Source organism: Solanum stenotomum, chromosome 12 (genome assembly GCF_019186545.1).
Source record: "Solanum stenotomum isolate F172 chromosome 12, ASM1918654v1, whole genome shotgun sequence".
Classification (NCBI taxonomy): domain Eukaryota; kingdom Viridiplantae; phylum Streptophyta; class Magnoliopsida; order Solanales; family Solanaceae; genus Solanum; species Solanum stenotomum.
In genome coordinates, this window is record NC_064293.1 from 30,394,391 (window position 1) to 30,417,630 (window position 23,240).

A 23,240-nucleotide genomic window follows, 5' to 3' on the forward strand; every position below is an offset into this window, starting at 1 on the left:
TTCCATATTATCTTATTTGATCTCCTAGCTAATTTTGAAATAACTTTTTTCGCGAACCAAACGATTGCTTAGAGAAACTTGTTTAGTGAGACAAAAGAAAATGGAAAACGTGAAGACTGGAGAAAAGTGGTGAAAAATGGTTTCTTTGCTTTTAACTGAACCAAGCACGAGGGAGGCCACTAGAGCAACAGTTAGTGAGTATTCAGTAGACCGTTAAAAAGGGTAATTATTCGATTCTTGTGTTGTGTGGAGTAATTATATTTTAGTGGTACGTGCTATTATGTGAAAAGAAAACGCCATTATTATTATTATTTTTTATTCGGTATTCACTATATCTATATTGGATTTAAATTAAATTTGATTCTGACAGAAGAGTCTTATATTGAGGGGTAAAATGTTCTATAATAAAGACGACTTCGTATCAAGGGGGCTCAAATCCAAAATTTCTAATTAAAATAAAAAAAATATTTACCACTCTACTATTATTGACGAAAACGTAATTATTATATGTGATGGATGATGAACAAAGGAATATTGTAGGAAAGTACTGCTATTACTGGGATATGGTCACTAGAATATTTAACCCCCAAATTTCCTTTCATCATTTTGCCTATTCAGTATTCACCCATGTGAATTCTTTCACACATGCTAGGAATGAAAATTACTGGTTGGCTCCGTTTCAGTTTATTTGACATTGTTTGACTTTATATATTATTTTAGAAAAAAAGGAATCTTTTGAAAAATTTGTAGTCTAAAAGAATACTTTGTGTCACTTTAATGATTTAAGAAATTAATAAATATAATATGTAGTTTACAAAATTACTCTTACTTAAAAAAGTCTTTTGAAAATTATTAAGAAGACAAGAATTGCTCGGATAATAAGCATTTTCATTTTAATCTTGTGGTTATGGGTGCGGAATTATTTTTTCTTAAATTTCTAAAGTAACACTTATTTTGAAATAAATATTTTTTGTTAGATGATACTTATTTTGGATGAGATACATTTCATTAATGCTAATGTAATAACTAAATTGTTTTTAATTATAAGAAGAAGAAAAAAAATTAGACGAAATAAAAGAAGTGGATCAGACAAATCTAGACAAAGGATAGAGGGGTAATTATTTTGGGTTTTTTTTTGTTACATTTTCTGTGTTTGACTGACTAGATATATACCTAGTAAATTCATTTTTTTATTGGACTACGTTTTACATGGAAAAAACCCAAAAAGGAAACAAAAAAGGGACACTTTCTTATGTTTAACCCTGCATATTTGAATTTTTAAAGGCATTCATTGCATTATTATTATTATTATTAAGGTTACCTGTCATATTTTGGTCAACTTAATTTAAATAAATACCTTTATGGTTCGCTTAATTTGAAGATAAATTAATATAAATTAATTATTTTGATATTATTTTTTATCGACAATTTAATTTGTTGGGTAAAAATAAGTAAAACAAGCCACAGATTTTATTTAGAAAACTAGGAGTATAATTTGTGTCACGGGAAATGGTACATTTATTGGTCAATGGTCAACTTGCCAGATAAAATCTTTATAATTCAGATTATTTCTACTTCTTATTTCAGGTCTTATTAAGAAGTTTGGTAATAATTTTTTTAAAAAAATATTATTTATTTATGAAATTTGGTTAGTTTTTAAAAATCTTAACTTCAAAAAGATTTCAAATTCCAAAAAACAGATCCAGACCAATTTTGGATGAACTTTCACACAAAGTTTAATTGATTTTTTTTACAAAAATAAATTGTATGTCCAAAATACACTTTTAGCTCCAAAAATTGTAATTTTTTTTTAACATTTCAAATTACTTATTTTCAAGTTTCAACTAAATCTATAGTCAAATACTAACGTAAATGATATAATATATCATCCAAATGATCAAAGAGTTCCTAGCAAGCTAAGCAAAGATGTTTCCCAATTAGTGTAGTGGTTCAAGTTTTATGTATAAAAAAAACTTGCCTGGGAAGAACAAGAAAAAAGGAGAGAGTTGTTCTTTACACTTTTTGACTTTTGGTTGAAAAAAATCATAAGGGACAACAAATTCTCGGGTGAGTTGGAAATCATGAGGTCAGGTTTAGATTTCTAGACGATTTTTTTCCATCTAATCAAACATTCATGAATAAAATATTCAGTATTTATCTGTAAAATTAATCGAGATATATGCAAACTGACCTGCACACCATATAATTAAAAAAAAATGAGGGCTCTATAAGGATATTGTAATAATTGTTGATGATGAAAAGTTCAGGTTATTCACTATCATATATATTACCAAAAATGTCATAATTATTCACCATTAACACCAATTATAGCAGTCATCAAAATTAGGTAGTAATTCTATATGAGCTTTAGCTAGTATTTGTACAACTTTTTCATCATCTTGTAAAGGAAGAAAGCTTGGGTGCAAGCAATTATAATTTATATTCAACTATAGGAAAATCTTGAGAGATATAATTTTCCATATATATTCAGTACAATTAATGATGAGATACAAGTAAGTAATCATAGGTGCCTTGTGAATTATGATAAAGTAGTTCAAGACTCATGTGTTGGTCCATTTTTTCTTTTTTCTTTTAAACACTTTTTTGTTAAAGAAAAATTATCAAATTTGTCCCTTTATAATGGGAAAAAGATCATTTTTTTTAATCTTTAGTATTATCTGTATAATATATCACGTTGTTATCGGTTGGTTTTTATGTGCATTTAAATTAAAATTACAATATTAAACTGCATGAAGCGAAGAAAGTGATCATTTATTCTTGTAAATTGTAATCATTATGGCATGTTTTTTCTATTATTCCCATTTTATGTGATCGTCCCAGAAAAAAATGTCACTTAATTATAATTAAAAAATAATTTAATTTTAAAATTCTAATTTTTATTTTTAAGAAAAATAATTTACAACCACACAAATATCTGAGAATTGTTTAAGACTATAATTTTTCTTTAAAAAATCTTTTTTTCTTAAATAAATGGTGTCACATAAAATGAGACTAACGAAAATATTAATTACTCTATTGCACCTCAAATTATTATCCATTACCTTGACGTTTGATAATATGGAAAAACCTTAGGATGTTTTATTCCTTGTATGGATGAGAAGTCATGACATACTCCCTCCGTTGCATTTTATATGTTACATTTTTACTTTGCACTTGCATTAAGAAATGATGTAACTTTACCCTTCTATCATTATTTAATTTTTCTGAAGTCAACTTTATTAATAAATGACAAGATTAATTAACTATTCTATCAAGGGTATAATAGGCAAAATATGATAATTTATGCATAAATTTTATAAAATGACAAGTATTATGGTCTAGCTATTTATAGAAAGGGATGACATATAAAATGGGACGAAGAAAGTATTACAAATGAAAAATAACATTGTATTTTAAGATTGATGTACTGAAAAGTTGAGACAAAAACTTATTTTAAGTCTCCAACTTATGATCTCTAACAAAGAGAATATTATTTTGTTAAGGAAAGGTGTTTTATTAGGGGAGTTTTGGACACAACAACTACTTCAGAATTGTTCGAGTCACATCATGTTATCAGATTATTATATCCTAGAGGAAAGGTAAGTCAAGAGTTATACTATCGGAGTGGAAAAGATTCTATTGTAGTGAACTTGATCTCTTTAAGTAGAGCAATATATATATATTCGAGCCTCACACTGACAAATATTTATTTATTTATTTTAATTTTAATTTATTATATTTTCACCAACATTATCCAAGCGATCCAAATAGACCTTATTATATTTTCACTAACATTATCCAAGTGATCCAAATATACCCCTTCTTTCTTAGGGAAGTGGCGGAGCCAAATTTTTTATCAAGGGTATCCAAGAATAATAGTGTGTAGCTATCAAAATAAAACAAAAAATATTGTGCTATTTGAGGTACAAACCCAGAACTCCTTCATTCAAATGGACACCTATTATCACTACGCCAAATGCATAACTTTTGTTAAGGGTGTCCAACTTTAAATATATATATCCTTTAAATATAAAATTTGACATATATATGACGTAATTTTTCGATGTAGGGTGTAAAGTAAATATCACTTGGCATACCGCCCCAACCCATTCCACGTCTTCTCCTCTCGTCCTCCGCCGGTAATTATGTTTATTATGATTTATGAATTATATAACCAATCATATTCAACTCTATTTCAATAATTAATCAAATTATTCTTTTTCATGTCATAAGTCAATAATTAACCTATATTTGCTCACTTCACGGGGGAATGTGGGAAACATGCATGAAATGAAATAGTACAAGAAACAATAAGGACCATTATTTTTAGTGATTTGGATCTAACCTAGCTTAGAATATTTTAAGACAAACTTAGTTGATCATGGACCGCAAGAAAGATAATTAATAAATTATTTCTCAAATTTTTCTCCCAGAGAGACAAAATAATTTTTTGGTACATTTATTACCTAAAATGTGAAGAAACCCCAAAATATAGGACAATTTAACCAAACAGCTGTTCTTGTCCAACTCTCAATTAATTAGCTACGACATAACAACTAGTGTTAAAAAAATAAATTAATTAAAATCTTCATTCTTTCCCCATCGTTTAGTTATTTACATCGATAAATTCAAGATTTGAACTTTATAGGTATAAAAATCATGATCCATCTATTAACATGTGTGTAAGGTATATTTTATTTAATTGCAATATACCCATATTACATATATTTTGAAAAAAAAATTGTTTTCAAACTCCTATAGTAAAAAAAGCAAAAAAAAGAAGAAGACGTTATCGTTCCCTAGACAGAAGCATTGGAGGATTCATCACCTATTATTTATATATATATAAGAAATATTTATTTTGTATACCCCTTCCGCCCTGGTCGATATTAGTGACGTAACCACATATAGTTCGAGGTGGTCAATCAGACACCCTTCATAAAAAAAATTATATTATGTATATAGAAATTTCACGAAAAATATCGATCAAAAATTATTTTTCATACATATTATTAAATCTTGGACACCCTTAACAAAATTTCTAACTTGTCATTGATCAAAATACGCCCGTTTCTCTTACAATCACAATAGTTGAGTATATTTATTTCATCAAATATTTACGTATACGGTGTTTGTTTCATCCATATTTGGTTAAAAGTGTAAACCACCCCATTTATTACTTCCTCCGTCTCATTTTATATGTCATTCCTTTCTATAAATAGTTGAACCACAATACTTGTCATTTTATAAAACCTATGCATAAGTTATCATATTTTGCCTATTATACCCTTGATAGAATAGTTAATTAATCTTGTCATTTATTAAGAAAGTTGACTTAAGAAAACATTAAATAAGGGTAAAATGGTAAAGTCACATCATTTCTTAATGCAAGTAAAAAGTAAAAAAATGACATATAAAATAGGACAGAGGGAGTATTATTTTAACCATTAATTGGAGTTGTTGATGATAAGAAATTAAATAGATGAACAATATTATATAGGGATGCACGAAATACGTGAATGTATATACCTAAATAAATTAAATGGCAGACACAAACACATTCCTCATGAGCTGCGTCCTTTTGTTTTTTCATCTCTTTTTGTCTTCTCTACCAAATTCGTATGTGTGTGGTCCTTTAATTAATTAATGTCATCTCCTGATGCATGCTTTAAAATATTAGTAAAAGTTAATTTCTACAGTTTGAACTTTGAAGGGAGATTTTGAGTAACTGGGTAAAGTTGTTGTTATGTTATCAGGATGTCACGTGTTCAAGTCTTGAAAGTAGTCTCTTGCAGAAATACAAAGATTGTATAGAATATACTTTTATAATCGGACCCTTCTTCGAATCCTAGGCATAATAGGAGTCTTAGTGTATCGGGCTATCCTTTAATTTAACGGTTTCCATTTTTTCAATAAAAGAAAAATATTTGTAGCATCGATATTTTGAACAAATTCTTGATGAGTTTAGTGGATTGGAAAAATAGAGAGAGGGTACAGTAATCGAACAAAATTTAATAGGAATTCTTAATGTCCAAAAAAATAAAAATATTTGAGGTGTCAAGCGACTGTATTTGTTGTATTTATACGTGTAGCAGTCCATGCTACAAAGATACAAACAACAAAAAAATAAAAGGGACTTGTATCCAATATTGATATAATATTCGTTTGCTCTAATTTCACTTGTATTCATCCGCTCTAATTTCACCTGTATTGAATTGAGATATCTGATTATGATTAAAAAACAAAGCGTACTATATGTCACTATACCACGACCTTTATTAGTGGAGATGAGAGAGAAAAACTTTGAGGCACTTTTGAGCACTATAAATTTTTCCAAAAAGAAAAACTTAATTAAACATGTTTTACTTTGCTAATTATTTCAAACATAAAAAAATTCCACAAATAATTAATGGTGAAAACTTGAAAAACAAGCATATTTTTCCCAAGAGTAACGAGCAAGATTTATAGGAAAAATAGGTAAGGTAATTGCTTGAATTTGGATTCACGTTTCCAAGTAATACGTAACCCAAACAACACATCAATCCACGTTTACAAGTCACCAATTGTCAATTGAGTATTAGTATATTACGTAAAGAAAATATTATTATATATGGACTTATTATAAAATAATTATGAAAACTTTAGAGATGATAAATATGGCGTGTAAGTAACTCTTTGCCTGATTAACATGCACAATATGAATACTATGATATGGACGTTATATTAATATCAACTTAATTAGCTCTCCATATGTAACATTTAAAGAAATATTTTTTCTCATTCTGATATAGTAGTTTTAATTACTTGTATTTATGCTTTATACTTTAGAATAATAATGCCTTTTTTCCCTTTTAACTATCCTTCCTCATATCCAGTTTAGGCGTGGAAGTAAAGATTGATATATACACAAGATATTCTTAAGAAAAGAAGTTTTAAATATTTGATTCAACAATCCAAAAAAATGAGAGACTAACGATAATATTACACATTATAATAGAGTGGGGGTGATAGAAATGAAGGCTAACATTTGGGTATTTTATGTGATGAGAATTAATGTGTCACCTCAATAAAAGATAAGTTTTATAAAGTGTTGGTTAAACCAAATATGTTGTATAGGGTGGAAGTTTTGATCGATCAAGAATTTGCACTTCCAGAAAATTAAATAAGTATGTTGAGATGGATGTGTGGGCATACTATTCGAGAGATATGATCAAACGAGTATACTTGAAAAAAGGTGAGAGTTATTTCTGTAATGGACAAGATGAGGGAAGCGAGACCAATGTGGTTCAATTCGAACATGTGAAAAGGAGATGTTGTGATGCCCCATGAGAAGGTATGATAGATTAGTTATAGTGAGCATGGGGAGAGGTAGAGGTAGACTGAAGAAGTATTGGTGAGAGCCTGAGAGGTGATTAGACAAGACATGACACCGACACACCTACATGCATGCACCAGCAACTGAGAACATGACTCTAAATAGGAGGTTGTATAAAGGTCGGGGAATAGGATCGAAGGCTAGTAAGTAATCAAGTGTTGTCTAAATTTTATCACAATTAGTATTGTTACTATCCTATTATCTTATTCTACAATTCAATATTACCACCTCTTGTATCATCTATTGTTGTTATTGTTTTTTTCTCTATTATTTTTAACATAGTTTCTTTACGAATGTATTTCCTTTTCATACTTAGAATTATTTTACTTAGGCGGAATGATCTGAGAGACCCTTGTACTTGGTTTCGTTTGTCAGTTGGATTCTCCTACTCACCAGTTTGCCAAATGAACACTTAAACTTGACGAAACACAATATTTTAAACCCTTTACTCACCTGATTAGTGGAAGTATAGTACACGCAGCTACACGTGGAACTCCACGTCATTTTTTTAGTGACACATCATAATTTTTCAAAATATTTAATGACGCGTCAGAAATTAATTATTAAAAAAGATAAATAATATTTTTAAAAAGGTACAATTCCTCCTTTCCCCAATTTCCCACTTCATCATCTTCTCCATTTCCACTCCTCATCCACAAAAAAACCGCATTCTACTCCTACCTTTTCCATTGTTTTCAAACCTAAAAAAAAAAATTAAACACAAAAATTCATTAGCCATTAGGTTTACTTGAAGATTTGTTCCATTTATTTTGAATCAATACATTCAAATATCAAAGAAATTTCAAATTAAAAAAGGTTTGTTTGTGAATAATCCAAGAAATATAATAGATCTTGAAAATTTTATACAAGCACATAAAAATGAAGAATGTATTAATTAGATGTATATTTTTAGGTAACTTTTGTTAATAAAAAAGTTCATGGTAATGGCGACAGTGATGGAGGGTGTTGATTGAAGAAGACGATGAAAAAAAAAATAGAATGAGGTGGGTACTAAAAAAAAGAATGGTGGATGAGTGAGTGAGTACTCAACTGAAGAAGAAGAAAAGAGAAGGGGTGGGGTGGGGGATTGAAGATGAAGAAAGAAGGGGTGGGTGAGGCTAAAGAAGAAGAAGAAATTATTTTTGATTTTTTTTTAAAAAAAATATTACTATTATTTTCTTATGTAATTTAATATTTTAAAAATAAAAATATTCTAATCACTTGCTGCAAAACCCTAGGGTATGCAAAACGTGTGTAATCACGCAATTATCCAACTCATCCATTTTTATGTCATACAAGTTTGGTCAATAGTCAGAGGAGTTCAAAAAATAGAGTTTCATCGAGTTTAAGTACTCATTTGGCAAAATAATGAGTAAAAGGGTCCAACTGACAAACACATCCAAACAGTGGTGGAACCAAATTTTTTAATAAGGGGGTTTAAAATCTGAAAAAATAAACACACGAAGTAGTCGAAGGGGGTTCGACATCTACTATATATACCTAAAAAGTTATTTTAACCATATATAAATAATATAATTTTTCGCCGTCCAAGTACAGGGGTCTTCTAGGTCATTCCACCTTTTACTTAAAGGCAAAAAATTTTCAAAAATAACTTTTCTATAGATAAGAATAAAATATATGTATACACCACACCACACCGATTTTGATTACCTCGTGGAAAGATCAATGACTTGGGAACAACAGCAAGTCTAGCTAGTCTGATTATTTTACATTAAAGTCAATCATATAACGAATTAACGGTCACTTAATTAATAATGATCAGCACATGTATATATTCACCTTTAAACAAAGTGGATGTTTGCTTCAAAGGATAAGTAGATAATTGTTACTTTGATATAATAATTACAATTAAGATTTAAGTGGGACTCTAATATCTTAGAAGATTAAGAACTAGTTACTATTGAGTGGTTTTTATGGAGTACTTCACATGGTAGGTACTTTAATTGTCTAGATTCAATGATGGTTTGGTTTTTTTCCTATTGATGTGTTTCAACAATTAAATTGATTAATGAAAATCATCTGAGCTTGACATATAAATATTCGTAAATAATTGATATATGTCAATCTATAATAAAGAAATATTAGATCATCACTACGGAAGAAATGAGCTTTCTTGACCACTTATAGATTGAATAGGGAAAAAAAATAAACGTGTAAAAATAAAAATTTCTTATAAAAAAATTATATAGCTTTAAAAATATATTATAAATGGCCTACAAAATCAATTCCTCCACCTTCGTGTGACAACAAAATGACAATCTTATTTCATCATCAATATAAAATTCAAGGCTCTACTTTGGAGAGGGAAAGAAAAAAAAACTAATATCATTATTATTTATTTATTGTCTAGAATATATTCTTACTCCAAACCATTTTATTTTTTTTATTTTTTTTTACTTTAGATAAATTTTAGGAAATATATATATATATATTATAAGTTTTCTCAAATCTCATTTTGCTTTGATAGATATTATAAGAAATTTCTTTAGAGTCCAGTGATGTCAAAGAAAATTCTCATGACAAAAACACATGACTCATACAAGTACATATACAGTTTGATAAGATAATGTGAAAGAGACTATTTTGATATTGATAGTTAATACATGGCTGCTAATTATTTGTTATCAATTCTCATAGTGAAAACTAGAGACTTTATAAAAAAGAGTTCATTGTAGATTATACCATATAATCACAATGTTAGATATGAACCATTCATTATAATGATTTCGAGATGAATGAAATTTTTTCAATTTTAATTAGAGATTTCAAATTCAAGTCTGTTAAATGAAGTGCTTAGAATAAAAAGTATTTTTTATTTGATGGGCTTTATATAGTGTGTTTCTAGATTAGCAGGACTACTAAATTTCGAGTACCAACTGATCAGTACAGTAAAAATATTTAGATAAATAAAAGATAAAACTTTATTTCTAGGAGATAAAAAAATCAAGAAAGGAAATAAATATTATTTTTAAAAATAAAAATAAAAATTATGGTTGTTGCTTAGTGGTAATGGCATCAAGTATAGAATTGACTTGAGTACATGCTTTTCGGTGCAAGCTCCTATTTTTCATTCTTGTTAATATAGTCGATTGATAGCAATAATAGTATAAATTTATAATTGTAATTATAATTATAATGACAAGATGTAATCCATTAACAATTAAACTAATATAAATCATGTTAATTATAATTTACCCAAAGAAACCCCATGGGGTCTTCATAATTGGACTCCATTTCCCATCATCACTTCACTGATCTTCCTTTCTTAGTCATCCTTACTCAATAGTCAATACCATGATTTGTTCTCTTGATATGAATTATTATTACACTTTTATTTGTGTCCGTTACTAAAGAATGTTCATCTATAAGTTAGCTTTATGGACATTTAGAGTATAGACAATATAAAATTAGGGCCCGACATCGAAAATAATAAATTGAGATGGATATGGTTTCTAATATCATATTAAGAGAGAAAAATTGCTTAAAAGTCTAAAGAATCCATCCATATTTGATATAGGACTTCACTTATCCGTGTTGCTAGGGGTGTACAAAACCAAATCGAAAACCGAATCAAACCGCAAATCGAGTCAACTCGAAAAAAAAAAACCCAACTAGTGGTTTGGTTTGTAAAAAAAAATCCGACTATATTTGGGTTGGTTTGGTTTTAACTAAAAAAAACCAACCCGACATTATATATATAATTTTAAAATTTTATTTTATACATAAAAATATTTACTTTGATAGAATTTTAAAATATTTCTTATACTTTTTCATAGTTTTTATCTTTTAATATATTATTTCAAGTTTGAAGCTTAGAATTATGAATGACCAATAAAGATTATAGTCCACGGATGTTGGTAATTATAATAAAACTTAAATCAAAATCAAATTAATACTCATGCAAAAAAAAAATCAATTCAACACTAAGAATGACAATAATATTGAATATTTGTTCTTTAGTTTTACATTGATTTAGACAATTAAAATACATAATCTAATTTTAATTTCCTTTAATATTTAGTCATGTAACTAATACTTATTAAACTTAATTTTAGCATGATTTAGTACTTTTAAATTATGATCATTTTCATTATGACTTGTTAATTTGCAATATTTGTTTTACGCGATTTCATTATTATTATTTTTGTTGGATATTTTAGTGTCATTAATCATATCATATTGTGTTATATTTTTAAGAAACATCTTAAATAGTTGTGTTTTGGTAGGACTAAAGAAATATTTGAAATACAAGTAAATTATATGTTTGTATGGATATTTTATCGGAAAAACCCGAAACAACCCGAAAAACCGAAAAATCCGAAAAAACCCGAGGTTGAAAAACCCGAGTTTTATTGGTTTGGTTTGGTTTATAAATTTAAAAATTCGACACAAATGGTTTGGTTTGATATTTGAAAAACCCGAACCAACCCGGCCATGTACACCCCTACGTGTTGCACACCCTACCATTGTTAATTACTGAATGATGTGAACGGTCTATTTAAGGGTCCAATATGGGGGTCTGACTTTGATACCATGTTAAATGAACCTTGAGTTCAACCTAATCCAAAAAACAGATCATGAGAGGAGAATTTCCAAGATAATATATATAAAGAGTATATGAGACTCCGACATATGGTATCATAAAATATCTAAATGTTATAAATCTAATTACCATGATGCAAGTAGTGGAGTAGTTTATGTCATTATAAACTCATCATACAATACTTATTCTCAAATTATCATTACTTATAGAATTTTTTTCATTAGAGAGCCATAATTTTAGCAATTAGTGCGACAAGGCATGTGGACAATTTAAATTATGGGCTCATCGAGGAATGGGCCGGTTATCCACACTTGAAAAGTCTATGAATCAAATTAGTTTGTCAAAAAAAAAAAAAACATATAGGTATAAGTCTTATATAAAATTGGTACTTTTTTTTAATCTTACAATAAGCATTATTTTAGTAAAAATGATGTTTATTAAGAAATTAATAACTATTTATTAAATTATTTCTATTTAATAAATTTTGTTTTTAAAATGAAACACTATTTAAAAGATGCATGGAGTAGAGGATATATAGTAAAAAATGAGAGTTTTTAATGTGCGTCATGAGTGAGTTAAATTGTGAAAAATAAGTGGTGCTATGTGTCATTCCGTTTGGCTTAAGATATATGACCCACGGCAAGGACATACACAGTGTTAAAATATAATGGATGATATATGCTTATTACTGCGAGCAAATTTTAGGAATAACAAACATAAAAATCATATTATCGCTCTATAACTACAATTTTGTTATTTGCGCTAATTTGAATAAATCGCAAACATCTGATTTGTATAAATTACAACGATTGTATATGTATATCGGTTAGATAATTGTATATATGTAATTACTATGTATATGTATCAATGATTGTATTTGTATATTTGCATAAAATTTGAATTTGTATACAATTTAATCGGGTTAAAACATTTGTATTTGTATATCAAATCTCTCTCTCTCCCGCTTTATACCCCACAAATTATACATTGGATTTTGTATAATTTGTGTTTGTATAAAGAGAGAAAGGCATAAGAGAACTAGATAGATGAAGATTTGTACTTGTATAATTATAAGTATATAAGACAAAGAAATATGTATTTGTATTTGTATATACAGTTCTCTCTCGCTTTATACAAACACAAACACGATTTATACATTTGTTTTTGTATAAAGTGAGAGAGGCGAGTCAGAGAGTGACGAGCAAGATTCAGGGAAGAGAGACGAATGACAAAAAGTTTGTTGTGAATTGGAAGCAAATGAAACTATAGCTATAACATTTATTTTGATTAATAGTTTGCTGCACAATTTTCCCTACTATTTATATTAGTTCGAAGATATATTATTATTTTTTGGGAAAATTGTATGAAATAACAAATTATTAATTTAAATTAAATGTTATAGTCATAGTTTCTTTTATTTGTAATTTGCAGCAAACATTTCATGTTGTTTGCCATCCCATTTGTATACTAAAATATACAAATAGACCGAAATATACAAATGCAGGACCCAATTGTATACCGAATATACAAATGCAGGACCCATTTGTATATCGAAATATACAAATAGACCAAAATATACAAATGCTGGATCCATTTATATACCGAAATATACAAATGCAGGACCCATTTGTATACCAAAATATACAAATAGACCCAAATACATATTTTTTATGTACATGTATAAGTTTGCTATGAAGCGGAATTATACAAACTATAGTTATATCATACAAATATGATTTTTATATTTGCTAAACCTAAAATACTCAAACCTACTTAAATAGTTCCTCGTGCATTATGACTTCATGACTTATTCTTTATTGGCACGGATGAATCAGTCAGACTAGGGAAGAAGAATACTTTCAGTTAGGATGCTAGGAGCTAGAAGGATACGCCCATAGGCAGATAATTCACTGGCTTTCTAATCGTAATGTTATTACGGTAAGAATAATAATCATAAACCAAAGACGCAGCTTTTAAGCAAGAGAGACTATGGCATCCAACGAACTCAAGCACACACACATAGACAAACCAGCCAAACAACATTACAAAGTGAACAACGGAAGACTACTAGTGATACATGCAAACACACTACTTTGGGTCGACGGACTCTTGCTCTCCGATTGCGGGTGAGATCATGTCTTGGAGAAGGGCCCGTTTCCTACTACTATTATTTTTTTGGTAAATAAAATTCCACACAAGTTTTTTGTTTTCGAAAAAAAAAAAGGAGATATTTTTTTTTGAGTGAACCTCTTATCTCTTATTCACAACTGCTAGCCATATTCCACCATGAAAATATACAGTGCAAAACACATCAACAAAAATGGTGACATTAGCTTCTTCATCTCTCTGCAATTCCTCTTCTTCACTTATCCATTCCTCAAAAACATCTCTACCCAATTTCATTACATTCTCTTCCTCAAGTTATTACAAGAAAAGGGGAAAATCGCTTGCAAGTCGTAGCCTTGGAATTGTAGCTGCTACTGAAGGCTCTGTTAACAAATCCAGTGGAAAAGATGAAGAAAAACAAGAAGACCCATCAGTTCCTACATGGGCTAAACCCGGTACGGATGAGCCTCCACCATGGGCAAGAAATGAAGCACAGAAAGATTCTTCAAGCTTTCAAGTTCCATTCATTGTTTATTTGCTTGCTTCTGCTGTCACAGCAATTGCAGCGGTGAGTTTTTTTATCTGGAATTTCATTTTTGGTGGAGAGGTTTTTTGGGTTTTTTATAAAGATTGATTCTTGATTGGGTTTATGAGTGCAGATTGGTTCTATTTTCGAGTACACGAATCAGAAACCTGTGTTTGGAGTTTTGGGTTCAGATAGTGTTTTTTATGCTCCGTTGCTTGGGTTCTTTGTTTTCACTGGCATTCCCACTTCTGTAAGTTGATTTATTTTGTTAGCTATTCATGTGTTTCTGTAGTTTTGGTTAAGTTGAATTGTTTTGAATGATGAAACTATTCGTGTTTGGGCATAGATTTTGGGAGTAGTTTTTGAAAATTTATATTTAAATATCTGTTTGGCCTTGAAATTTGATTAGATGTTGAAAATGTGATCCTCAAATATTTTCAAGTTCCCAAAAAAACTGGCTCTTTTGAGTTTTTGGGACTTCCACTCGCAAAACTTCAAATGCATGTCCGAATACAACTTCAAGTTCTAAAAATCACAAATTCATAAAGTTTCAACTTTTGTCTTCAAATCTATGGCCTAACGGGAGCTAAGACTAAACAAATTTGTTCCTTTTACAAGTTATGTCTTCAACCCTTTTGTAGGTGATTTGCTGCCTGTATATCCATATTTTAAGATAATGGTAGCTATTTTTTATATTTTAATTATAAGCTAACAACTTCCTTAATATGACTGAGGAACCAATGAAAAAGTTTAATCATTGGTCTTTGTTTTGTTAGTTACATTTTGGCTCAACAATACCCCTCCGTTTCAATTTGTTTGTCCTAATTTTTTTTTAAGTCCGTTTTAAAAAAAAATGTGTTTTCCCTTTTTTGGCAACTCCGTAATTCTGACAGTCCACAGGAAATGTTTTCTTTACTTTGTTGAATTCCGTATCAAGTCAATACCAAACAAACAAATTAAAACAGGGGGAGTACTACTTTTGGCAAAAAGAAAAAAGAAAAGTAGATGTTTCTATGTTCATTTGAGCTAATTAGAACATATATCCAGGCATTCCTTTGGTTCAAATCAGTACAAGTCGCTAACAAGGAGGCAGAGGAACAAGACCGCAGGGATGGATATATGTAACATCTAATATGCAATTTTTAGGTGATATCTGCAGCATCTTTATATGCATGTTGAGATGCTGCATGTTAGTGGTTGTTTCCAAAGAAAATTATCATGGAAAATGGATATTTCTCTCGAGGTTTATTCTTTCTAGAGCAGCATCAGTGTACAAATTGTCTTCTCAATACTTGTTATTCCACTTTATCAATTTTGTATCTATCACTTGTCTAAAAATCTTGGACTACCAGATTTTACCTTTCCATCTCTCATTTGAAAATAACAGTTTATCGATTTGTGGTTAGACAAGCTACTTGGTGATCACTAGGCACAACTTGTGTAAGTTATTAGTTATACACCAGTCTAGTGTTGCTTTTTAACTGTAACTTATCGACCTTGGTAAATCACTAATTCTTTATATTGTCCCTCACTACCAAGACTTTTGGAGCATAGACTTCCATTCACAGCGTATTTACTGATAAGTTGTAATAAATAGTCAAAAGATTATTCAAATAGGTCCTGCCTAAGTTACATACATAGCAATTAGCACAACTTATAAGTTCAATCTACTCTCATTTTGATAGTATAGCAGCACATATTCCTTCCTCTTATTTATTAAGTGAAAGAAAAAGTTTCACACTCTAATAGCATCTCAACATGTATTATTTGCATTAACATGCCTTTTTTTTCCTAGTGTTTGTACCTCAGAAACCATCAAGTCATTTGTTTCTTGGAATCGATTAATGATATCTACAGAATGGTTTGATACTACATTCTACATGTTGTAATTCATTTCTTTGAAATAGGATCAATATAGTTCTTGCTCATCTAAATTTTATCTCTAAAGTATGCTTATATTATTGCTTTAGTTTACTGTTTCTCAATTTTGTAGTATCTGCCTGAGAGAATTTCTTGAAACACTGATCGCGAGTGAGTAAAAAAAGGGTTCAGTTGTTCCACAACATTCTTTCTCTTTCCTTGTTGTGCAATCACACAGAACTCTGAATTTTGCAGTCTACTTCCTTTGAGCTTTTCAACTCTCTGGGGCGGTGAAGTTCATCCAATTCTCCAAGAGAAGAGTAAAGATAGGGACTTTAGCATAGAAATATTGGGCATTTCAAATATAAATGCATAGTGATTGCACTCAAACTATTTGGCTCTTGGAACTGACGGAAGTGAGCAGTATGAGCTGTGATGTCAAATCTTGAACTGTAGTTTTGTGATAAGAATGGAAAATGATAAATAAACGAGCCGGACTAAATTCTCCATGCTAATCTCTCCTTTCTCTCTGTTTCAAGTGTATTTTTTTCCAGATAAAATGTGCACAGTAATTTCTTACAGTCAGCCTCTTCCTTTTTCCTATAGTCAATGTCTGGATTAGCTGGTTTTAATCCTGGATATGATATATGGGGTTAAAAAGTAAGTGCCAGAGTAATGAAGGTCTTACTGTTATGGTAGGGACTAGTAAACCGAAAAGACGAAGATTATAGGAGTTGAGTTATTTTGTTTGAAGAGAACAGGATGACTCTTAGTGTAACCATTAGTCTATCAGAAACATTTTCTAGTGCACATTTTCCAAGTTGAACAGCTCACCAATGTTTGTGCTAAAGTATGTGCCTCATATGCATAAGTAGGTTCCTCATCAGATCAGAAGCTAGTTTACGTGATGCAGCCATTCAAGCTAAGATAGCTTTTCTACGTGGTGCTAGCTGAGGACGTCATACTGGAGAAAAATATATGTACATCACTATATGTAGCTCTTCTCTACATATCGAGTTAAGATGCTGATTGAATGAAATGATTTTTATAATTTGGTTTAGATGAACTGCTAGTTAGAATGAGACAAAGTGATGCTCTGGATTTCCTCTATTTGGAGCAACAAGCAATAGAAACTTACTTTTCTTTTGCAGTTGGTTGTTGTCTGTATAGTTTGATGTATCCTTCTTGGCATAAGTAAAGCCATTCAGAAGAAACACGTATGGGCTTATGTTTGTTCTTCTCGGTTTTAACGTATCAGCTTGTTTTTTTCCACGGTGCCACCTAAGTAAGATGATTCTTAGATATCAATATTCATTCTTTATGAACTGGGGTTCCTACATATTGCTTCCACGCGTACAAGCGTGCCTATGGCTAAAAGCCACACTCCCATTCATTGAATCATGGACTCTCCCAAGTCAACAGAGACCTGTGGTAAGAAAGATTCTCATGGAACTGCCCAGGAAGAGAAAACTATAGAGAAACTAGCCCGAGCTCAGTGGCTTCGAGCAGCTATCCTTGGAGCAAACGATGGATTGCTTTCCACCACATCCTTGATGCTCGGTGTGGGTGCAGCTAAAGATCAAGATCAACGGTCTATGGTTCTTTCTGGAATAGCTGGAGCTCTTGCAGGTGCCTGTAGCATGGCTGTTGGAGAGTTTGTCTCTGTTTCAACTCAACGAGACATAGCAAAGTCCATTGCGTATGAGTTAAAAGGAAGCAGTCCAACTACTATTGCAGAAACCAAGCAAGGTGAAGTTCCTCATGACATGGTCTTTCACAGTATATTAGCCACTTCAACACAAGGCGGAAAACTTCTATTTGAATCACCTGTACGTATACAGTCCAATTCTTTGACACCTTCAAGATCTCCACTGACAAAAGTTATGGAATTTGATGCAAGAAGAACCATGATGGAGGAATCAAAACAGGACAATGACATAAAGTTAGAGCCACTGCCTAGTCCATTGAAGGCTGCAGCAGCGTCGTCTCTGGCTTTTCTCTTTGGAGCCTTTGTTCCTATGATGCCAGCTCTATTGGTGAGTGAAAACAGAATCAGGATTTTTTTGATGGTGCTTGTAGCATCATTAGCTCTGTGTTTATTTGGGGGAATTGGAGCTTATCTTGGTGGTTCATCAGTGAAAATATCTGCTATGAGAGTTTTACTTGGAGGGTGGATTTCAATGGCTCTCTCATATGGTTTACTTAAGCCCTTTGATCATGATGATTAGAGGAGTAGATGTTTAGATCATATTTAGTTGAAGTAGAAAAAAGAAATAGTTTTTCAGGTTTCTACAAACACTTCATTAGTGTAAAAGGTTGAAGCGAAATATAACATGAAAAATTAGTTACGGAGAAAATCAGGCTGTTATAATGAAATAGAGTTGTAACGAATGACCATTACAATGAGGTTTCACTATTTTTTTCATTTCTTTTTCTATCAAAATTTTGTTTGTGTGTTTCTTTGGTTAAAGACACCATCTAATTAAACAATGCAAAGACAAAATAAATACACCTAACAAAGTCTTCCTAGTCTATTTAAATTTAAATATAGGAAAGAGGCAAACTCAAGCACGAATTGCTTTAAAATGATCTTGAACATAAGTGGATCGATCATAAGAAAAGAGAGAATTGATAACTTTTTTATCAACATAAAAAAATTAAAGTTGAAAACCTAGCGAACTCAACAATATTTTTTACACTTAATTAATGCATTTCTTTGGTAGTCATAAAAGATTGGTGCCTAATATGACATGGCGATAAAGATGTTAAATGTGGGGGTTGAGCTGAAATACGGATCATAATCCAATCCGTTTAATTTTTACTAAAGTTTTATTTGTTTGTTTGTATCTTTTGTTAACATATTTATTTTAAATATATATATATAAAAAAATATTTTGACAAGATTCTTCATTGATTTAGACTATATATTAACCCAACTTTTAATGAATAAAATAAATTAAGCAAATAAATAGGCGGATCAATAACCCTCCAACCTTAAACAGATTAGGTTTGATTTTGTTATCCCTACGTGACATCATAAATTGCCGTGTGCTACTCTCCTTGTCCTTGGGAAACGATGGACTTGTGTGATGCAGAACCATTTTAACCAGCTAAGAATCTTATTTTAAAAAATTGTTTGTGATAACATTAAAAAAAGGATTTTCAATATTATTTTTTTATAAAGGATTTTCAGTATCTTGGAAGTAAAAGCTCTAAGATTTGGCGTACTAATGTAGTCAATGATTGAATGCACGTGAAATATCCCAAATTACCAATGAGACCTTAGGAATTTGATTATTTAGAATCTGACCATCATGTGTGTACGGGGGAGTTGCTCTGATAATATATTCTTCACCTTCAATTATAAAATGATAGATTCAAATCAAGAAAAAAAAGTAGAAAGTATATAAAAAAAAAAAAACTAAAGAGGTAAAAAAAAATAGAATTACTATGCATAAATTCTTTGTTAAAAGTCCACCATAATACCTGTTAAGGCTGTGATTAACAAAAAAGAAACAAATATACGGAGGACACACACCTTCAAAATATGTCCAAGAATTACTCATTCTAAAAATATTTTCGACATAGCTTTATATTTTGACATTTCTTTCAAATTTATTATGAAAACTGTTTTTATTTAATCGAGCATCTATCGAAAACATAGTTATTTAATTATAAATAACACGTTAAAACTGATCATAATTCATAACAATATAGTCACAAACAGCCAAACAATGAAAGCAAGATCTTCCACACTAAGGTGCACGTAACGAGCTATAGGGATAGAAACAACCACGTCGTTGAGATTTAACTACTAGTATTTGTTTCTACGTCATTGACATAGATTATATTTTATACTATATTACTATTAGATAGGCCACTATGAGATAAGATTCCAAGCGAAATTTTAAAAAAATATATTATTCCCTCTTAAAATAAGTATCATTTTAGCAACAACCAAAAAGTAAGTAAAATAAGTATGGTTCTAAAAATTTAAAACAAAAAAATCGCATTTGTTTCTAACTATACTTTTGTATTAAAGAATGATTCATTCTTAATAATCCTTAATTCTCAAAAGACATACTTGTTAAAAAGTTCGACATCCGTAGAGCGATGAGTTACCTTTTGGAATTGAATTAGACCCATAATCCATCTATTTGTATAGTATCAGATTCAGAGTTCAGACTCATCTCAATTTATTGTTGGTACAAAGAGCAATGATGAAGCCAATCTAGCATGGTGACAAAAGGGTATGGCATAGGAGTAGCCAATAATTAATAAACCCAACTCCCCTCTCCTCACTTTCACATTATGTCACTTCTATTTAATAATCACCATCCTCTTCTTCAGTCATCGCCATCTTTAAAAACTTAGCTACATTTTCCATCCATTAACATCTCTAGCTAATAAAAATGAAGCAGCTAGATAGTAAAGACTTAGCTTCTTCCTTACCTGTTCTTCCAAGATTAGATCGCCTCGATTTCCTGGTAACTACTCCCTCTGTTCACTTTTATTCGTCCATTATACTAAAAATAGATGTTCACGACTTTTCATGACATATAATGCAGCTGCAGGTTCTGGAAGAGAAACATGGGATGTCACCAAAAAATGAGAAAGGAGAAGAAGAAGAAGACTCAGAGTACTGCAGGAGTACTCTGAGTCTATCTACTGCACTTGAAGAAGTTCATCACAAAGGCACTCTTGTTGATCGACTCACTGCACTCGAGAATCGAGTTTTTAAGGTTTAAGATCGTAAGATTAAAGAATATTTTAATATATATTACACGTATTTTTAGTTTAAGATAATTAAAAGATTGATTCAAAAGTCATTATTATTCTTTAAAACTCTGTGTTCAGTCACACTAAGACAATAACATATGTAATATATAAAATATTGATTTGTGTTGTTTAGTTGCAGCTGAGCTTAGAAATGGAAGAAGGGAAAACATCAAGGTCGAGTTCATCCAAGTCAAGAAATCATGACAACGAAGACGAAAAGGCCAATCTCAAACATAAACAACTCCAGGTAAATAAATAACATTTTAGATAAAATTAAAGTCTAGATAGTCAACCAACTAACCAACTAATAAAGCGGAATATATTTTCCTTTTTAAATAAAAATAAGAAGATTTATCACTTTTTTTCTTCAAAATCATCCTTGATGCTTACTAGTTAAGTGTTACTCAAGTGAAACGGTTAGACTGGGTAAAAGTCCACACTGGTTGGAGGATGGACTGGTGGTCTGTTTATATGGACTTGAGCAATCCTCTCCTCATGAGAGTTAGTTTTTGAGATTGAGTTAAGCTCAGGGGTCATATCTTTACATGGTATCAAATCATCCTTAACTTTTGGAGTTGAGTTAGGTCTGGTATCATATCTTTAGTTCGAAAAATAATATGAACGATAGTACATTTTATACTTTACCTGCTTAATTATCTTTTTATCATACAATATATAGGCTTGTGTCTATATATAACAATTAAAACATGATCAGTTCTTTAATTTGTCACAACATATGATTATTGGCTAATATTAATAGCATATATTTTACAGGAAGAAGCGTCGACAGTATCTTTAAGTAGTGAGAAATCAGATAAAGTTGTTGGTAATGCTAAAATGACAAAGAAAAAATGGCGCCTTGGCAGCTGGCTTCGATTGGGATGTAATTAAAATTTGAAAATATGTATGTAATTTAATTATATTCCCAGTACTTGCAATTTGTACTTGTTTAAGCTTCAAGTGGATTGATTGCTTATGATTTTCTCATCCAACATACCTATCGGCTAGAAGATTCAAAATTTAGACCTTTTTTTATATTATAAATTTATAAAAAGTGATCGTCTAACTAAATTTTATATGAATATTTAATTTTCTAAAGATATATATAAAGTTTGAGCTAAAAATACAACATTCCGTATTTAAAAATGAGTGGGTGACTACTGACTTGATCTTGTGCAATAATCTAGGCTGCTGAGATCTTTTGGTGATTGTCAAAGTAATAAAGAGTGATATCAATGCTGGCAGGAGTAAGATAATGTGAATATTGGATAATGATTTGACTTGTACTATTTCACATTTAAAAGGGATATGGTCTTTTCATGATATACTACTTTATATTTTTACAAAAATACATGAAAAACAAAACAATTGCATCTCTTAATTAATACTCCAAAAAATTCAACCAATTAAGCAACTTATTTTGTACGTGGAAGCACAAGCATAAACATAATAATAATTAGGAAACGTTTAGCTAGCTTAGTACGATGGTTTATGATCCATGAGAAAACTACGGTTATATCAACTATCAAGTTAAACTATGAAACATGACTCAACAAAATATATAGCGTATGAGTAAAAATTATAGAGAGTACTCTAGCCATAGCACCAGAATTGCCAAATATGTATCCTTATATATAGATCGTTTTCGGACGATTGATCTATTATTTGATATGTGCTAGCTAGGAATGAATATAATGTTTGGCTAACTTGTTACCTTTTGATGGATTGATTCTATATATATGAAGTAAACACTACTTCAAATACTTAACAACAACAAATAAAAATTGATTATTAATAACAAATTGAAATTAAAAAATAACTTAAAAGTAAAAAACCATTAACAATGTGTTTGGATTGATTTATTTTTTAATGGTTTTTTACTTTTAAGTTATTTTTTAATTTTAAAAATGTTTAACTAATTCAAACAGTATTTTTTTTAAAACACTTTCTAAAGTTGAAAAACACCCAAAAAGTTAAAAATCAAAAATTGAGTGTTTCAATTTTAACTTTAACTTATAAATAACTTTTAA

At 30.1% G+C, this 23,240-nt stretch overlaps 2 protein-coding genes across 4 annotated transcripts; both read left to right on the forward strand.

The window, feature by feature from the left end:
- Positions 1-846: 846 nt before the first annotated feature.
- On the forward strand, positions 847-22,249 carry LOC125846467 (uncharacterized). The gene is made up of 5 exons (XM_049525890.1): positions 847-860; positions 20,839-20,918; positions 21,000-21,173; positions 21,350-21,457; positions 21,985-22,249. The coding sequence occupies exons 2-5, from the start codon at positions 20,844-20,846 to the stop codon at positions 22,099-22,101; spliced, it is 474 nt and encodes a 157-aa protein (XP_049381847.1). The 5' UTR covers positions 847-860; positions 20,839-20,843; the 3' UTR covers positions 22,102-22,249.
- LOC125846466 (vacuolar iron transporter homolog 1) lies at positions 14,184-18,805 on the forward strand. 3 transcript variants are annotated; one of them, XM_049525887.1, is made up of 4 exons: positions 14,184-14,613; positions 14,705-14,821; positions 15,619-15,717; positions 16,687-16,940. In XM_049525887.1, exons 1-3 carry the CDS (start codon positions 14,260-14,262, stop codon positions 15,694-15,696), a joined length of 549 nt encoding a protein of 182 aa, XP_049381844.1. In that variant the 5' UTR covers positions 14,184-14,259; the 3' UTR covers positions 15,697-15,717; positions 16,687-16,940. The 3 variants fall into 3 exon arrangements, with proteins under 3 accessions (XP_049381844.1, XP_049381845.1, XP_049381843.1); XM_049525888.1 differs by lacking the exon at positions 15,619-15,717; XM_049525886.1 differs by lacking the exons at positions 14,184-14,613; positions 15,619-15,717 and having other exon boundaries at positions 16,687-18,805.
- Positions 22,250-23,240: the final 991 nt, after the last annotated feature.

Coding starts and splice junctions, on each gene's coding strand:
- LOC125846467 (XM_049525890.1), top strand. CDS start 20,844: ATGAAGCAGCTAGATAGTAAAGACTTAGCTTCTTCCTTACCTGTTCTT. Junction 20,919..20,999: donor TAGATCGCCTCGATTTCCTG/GTAACTACTCCC, acceptor CATATAATGCAG/CTGCAGGTTCTGGAAGAGAA. Junction 21,174..21,349: donor TCGAGAATCGAGTTTTTAAG/GTTTAAGATCGT, acceptor GTTTAGTTGCAG/CTGAGCTTAGAAATGGAAGA.
- LOC125846466 (XM_049525886.1), top strand. CDS start 17,832: ATGGACTCTCCCAAGTCAACAGAGACCTGTGGTAAGAAAGATTCTCAT.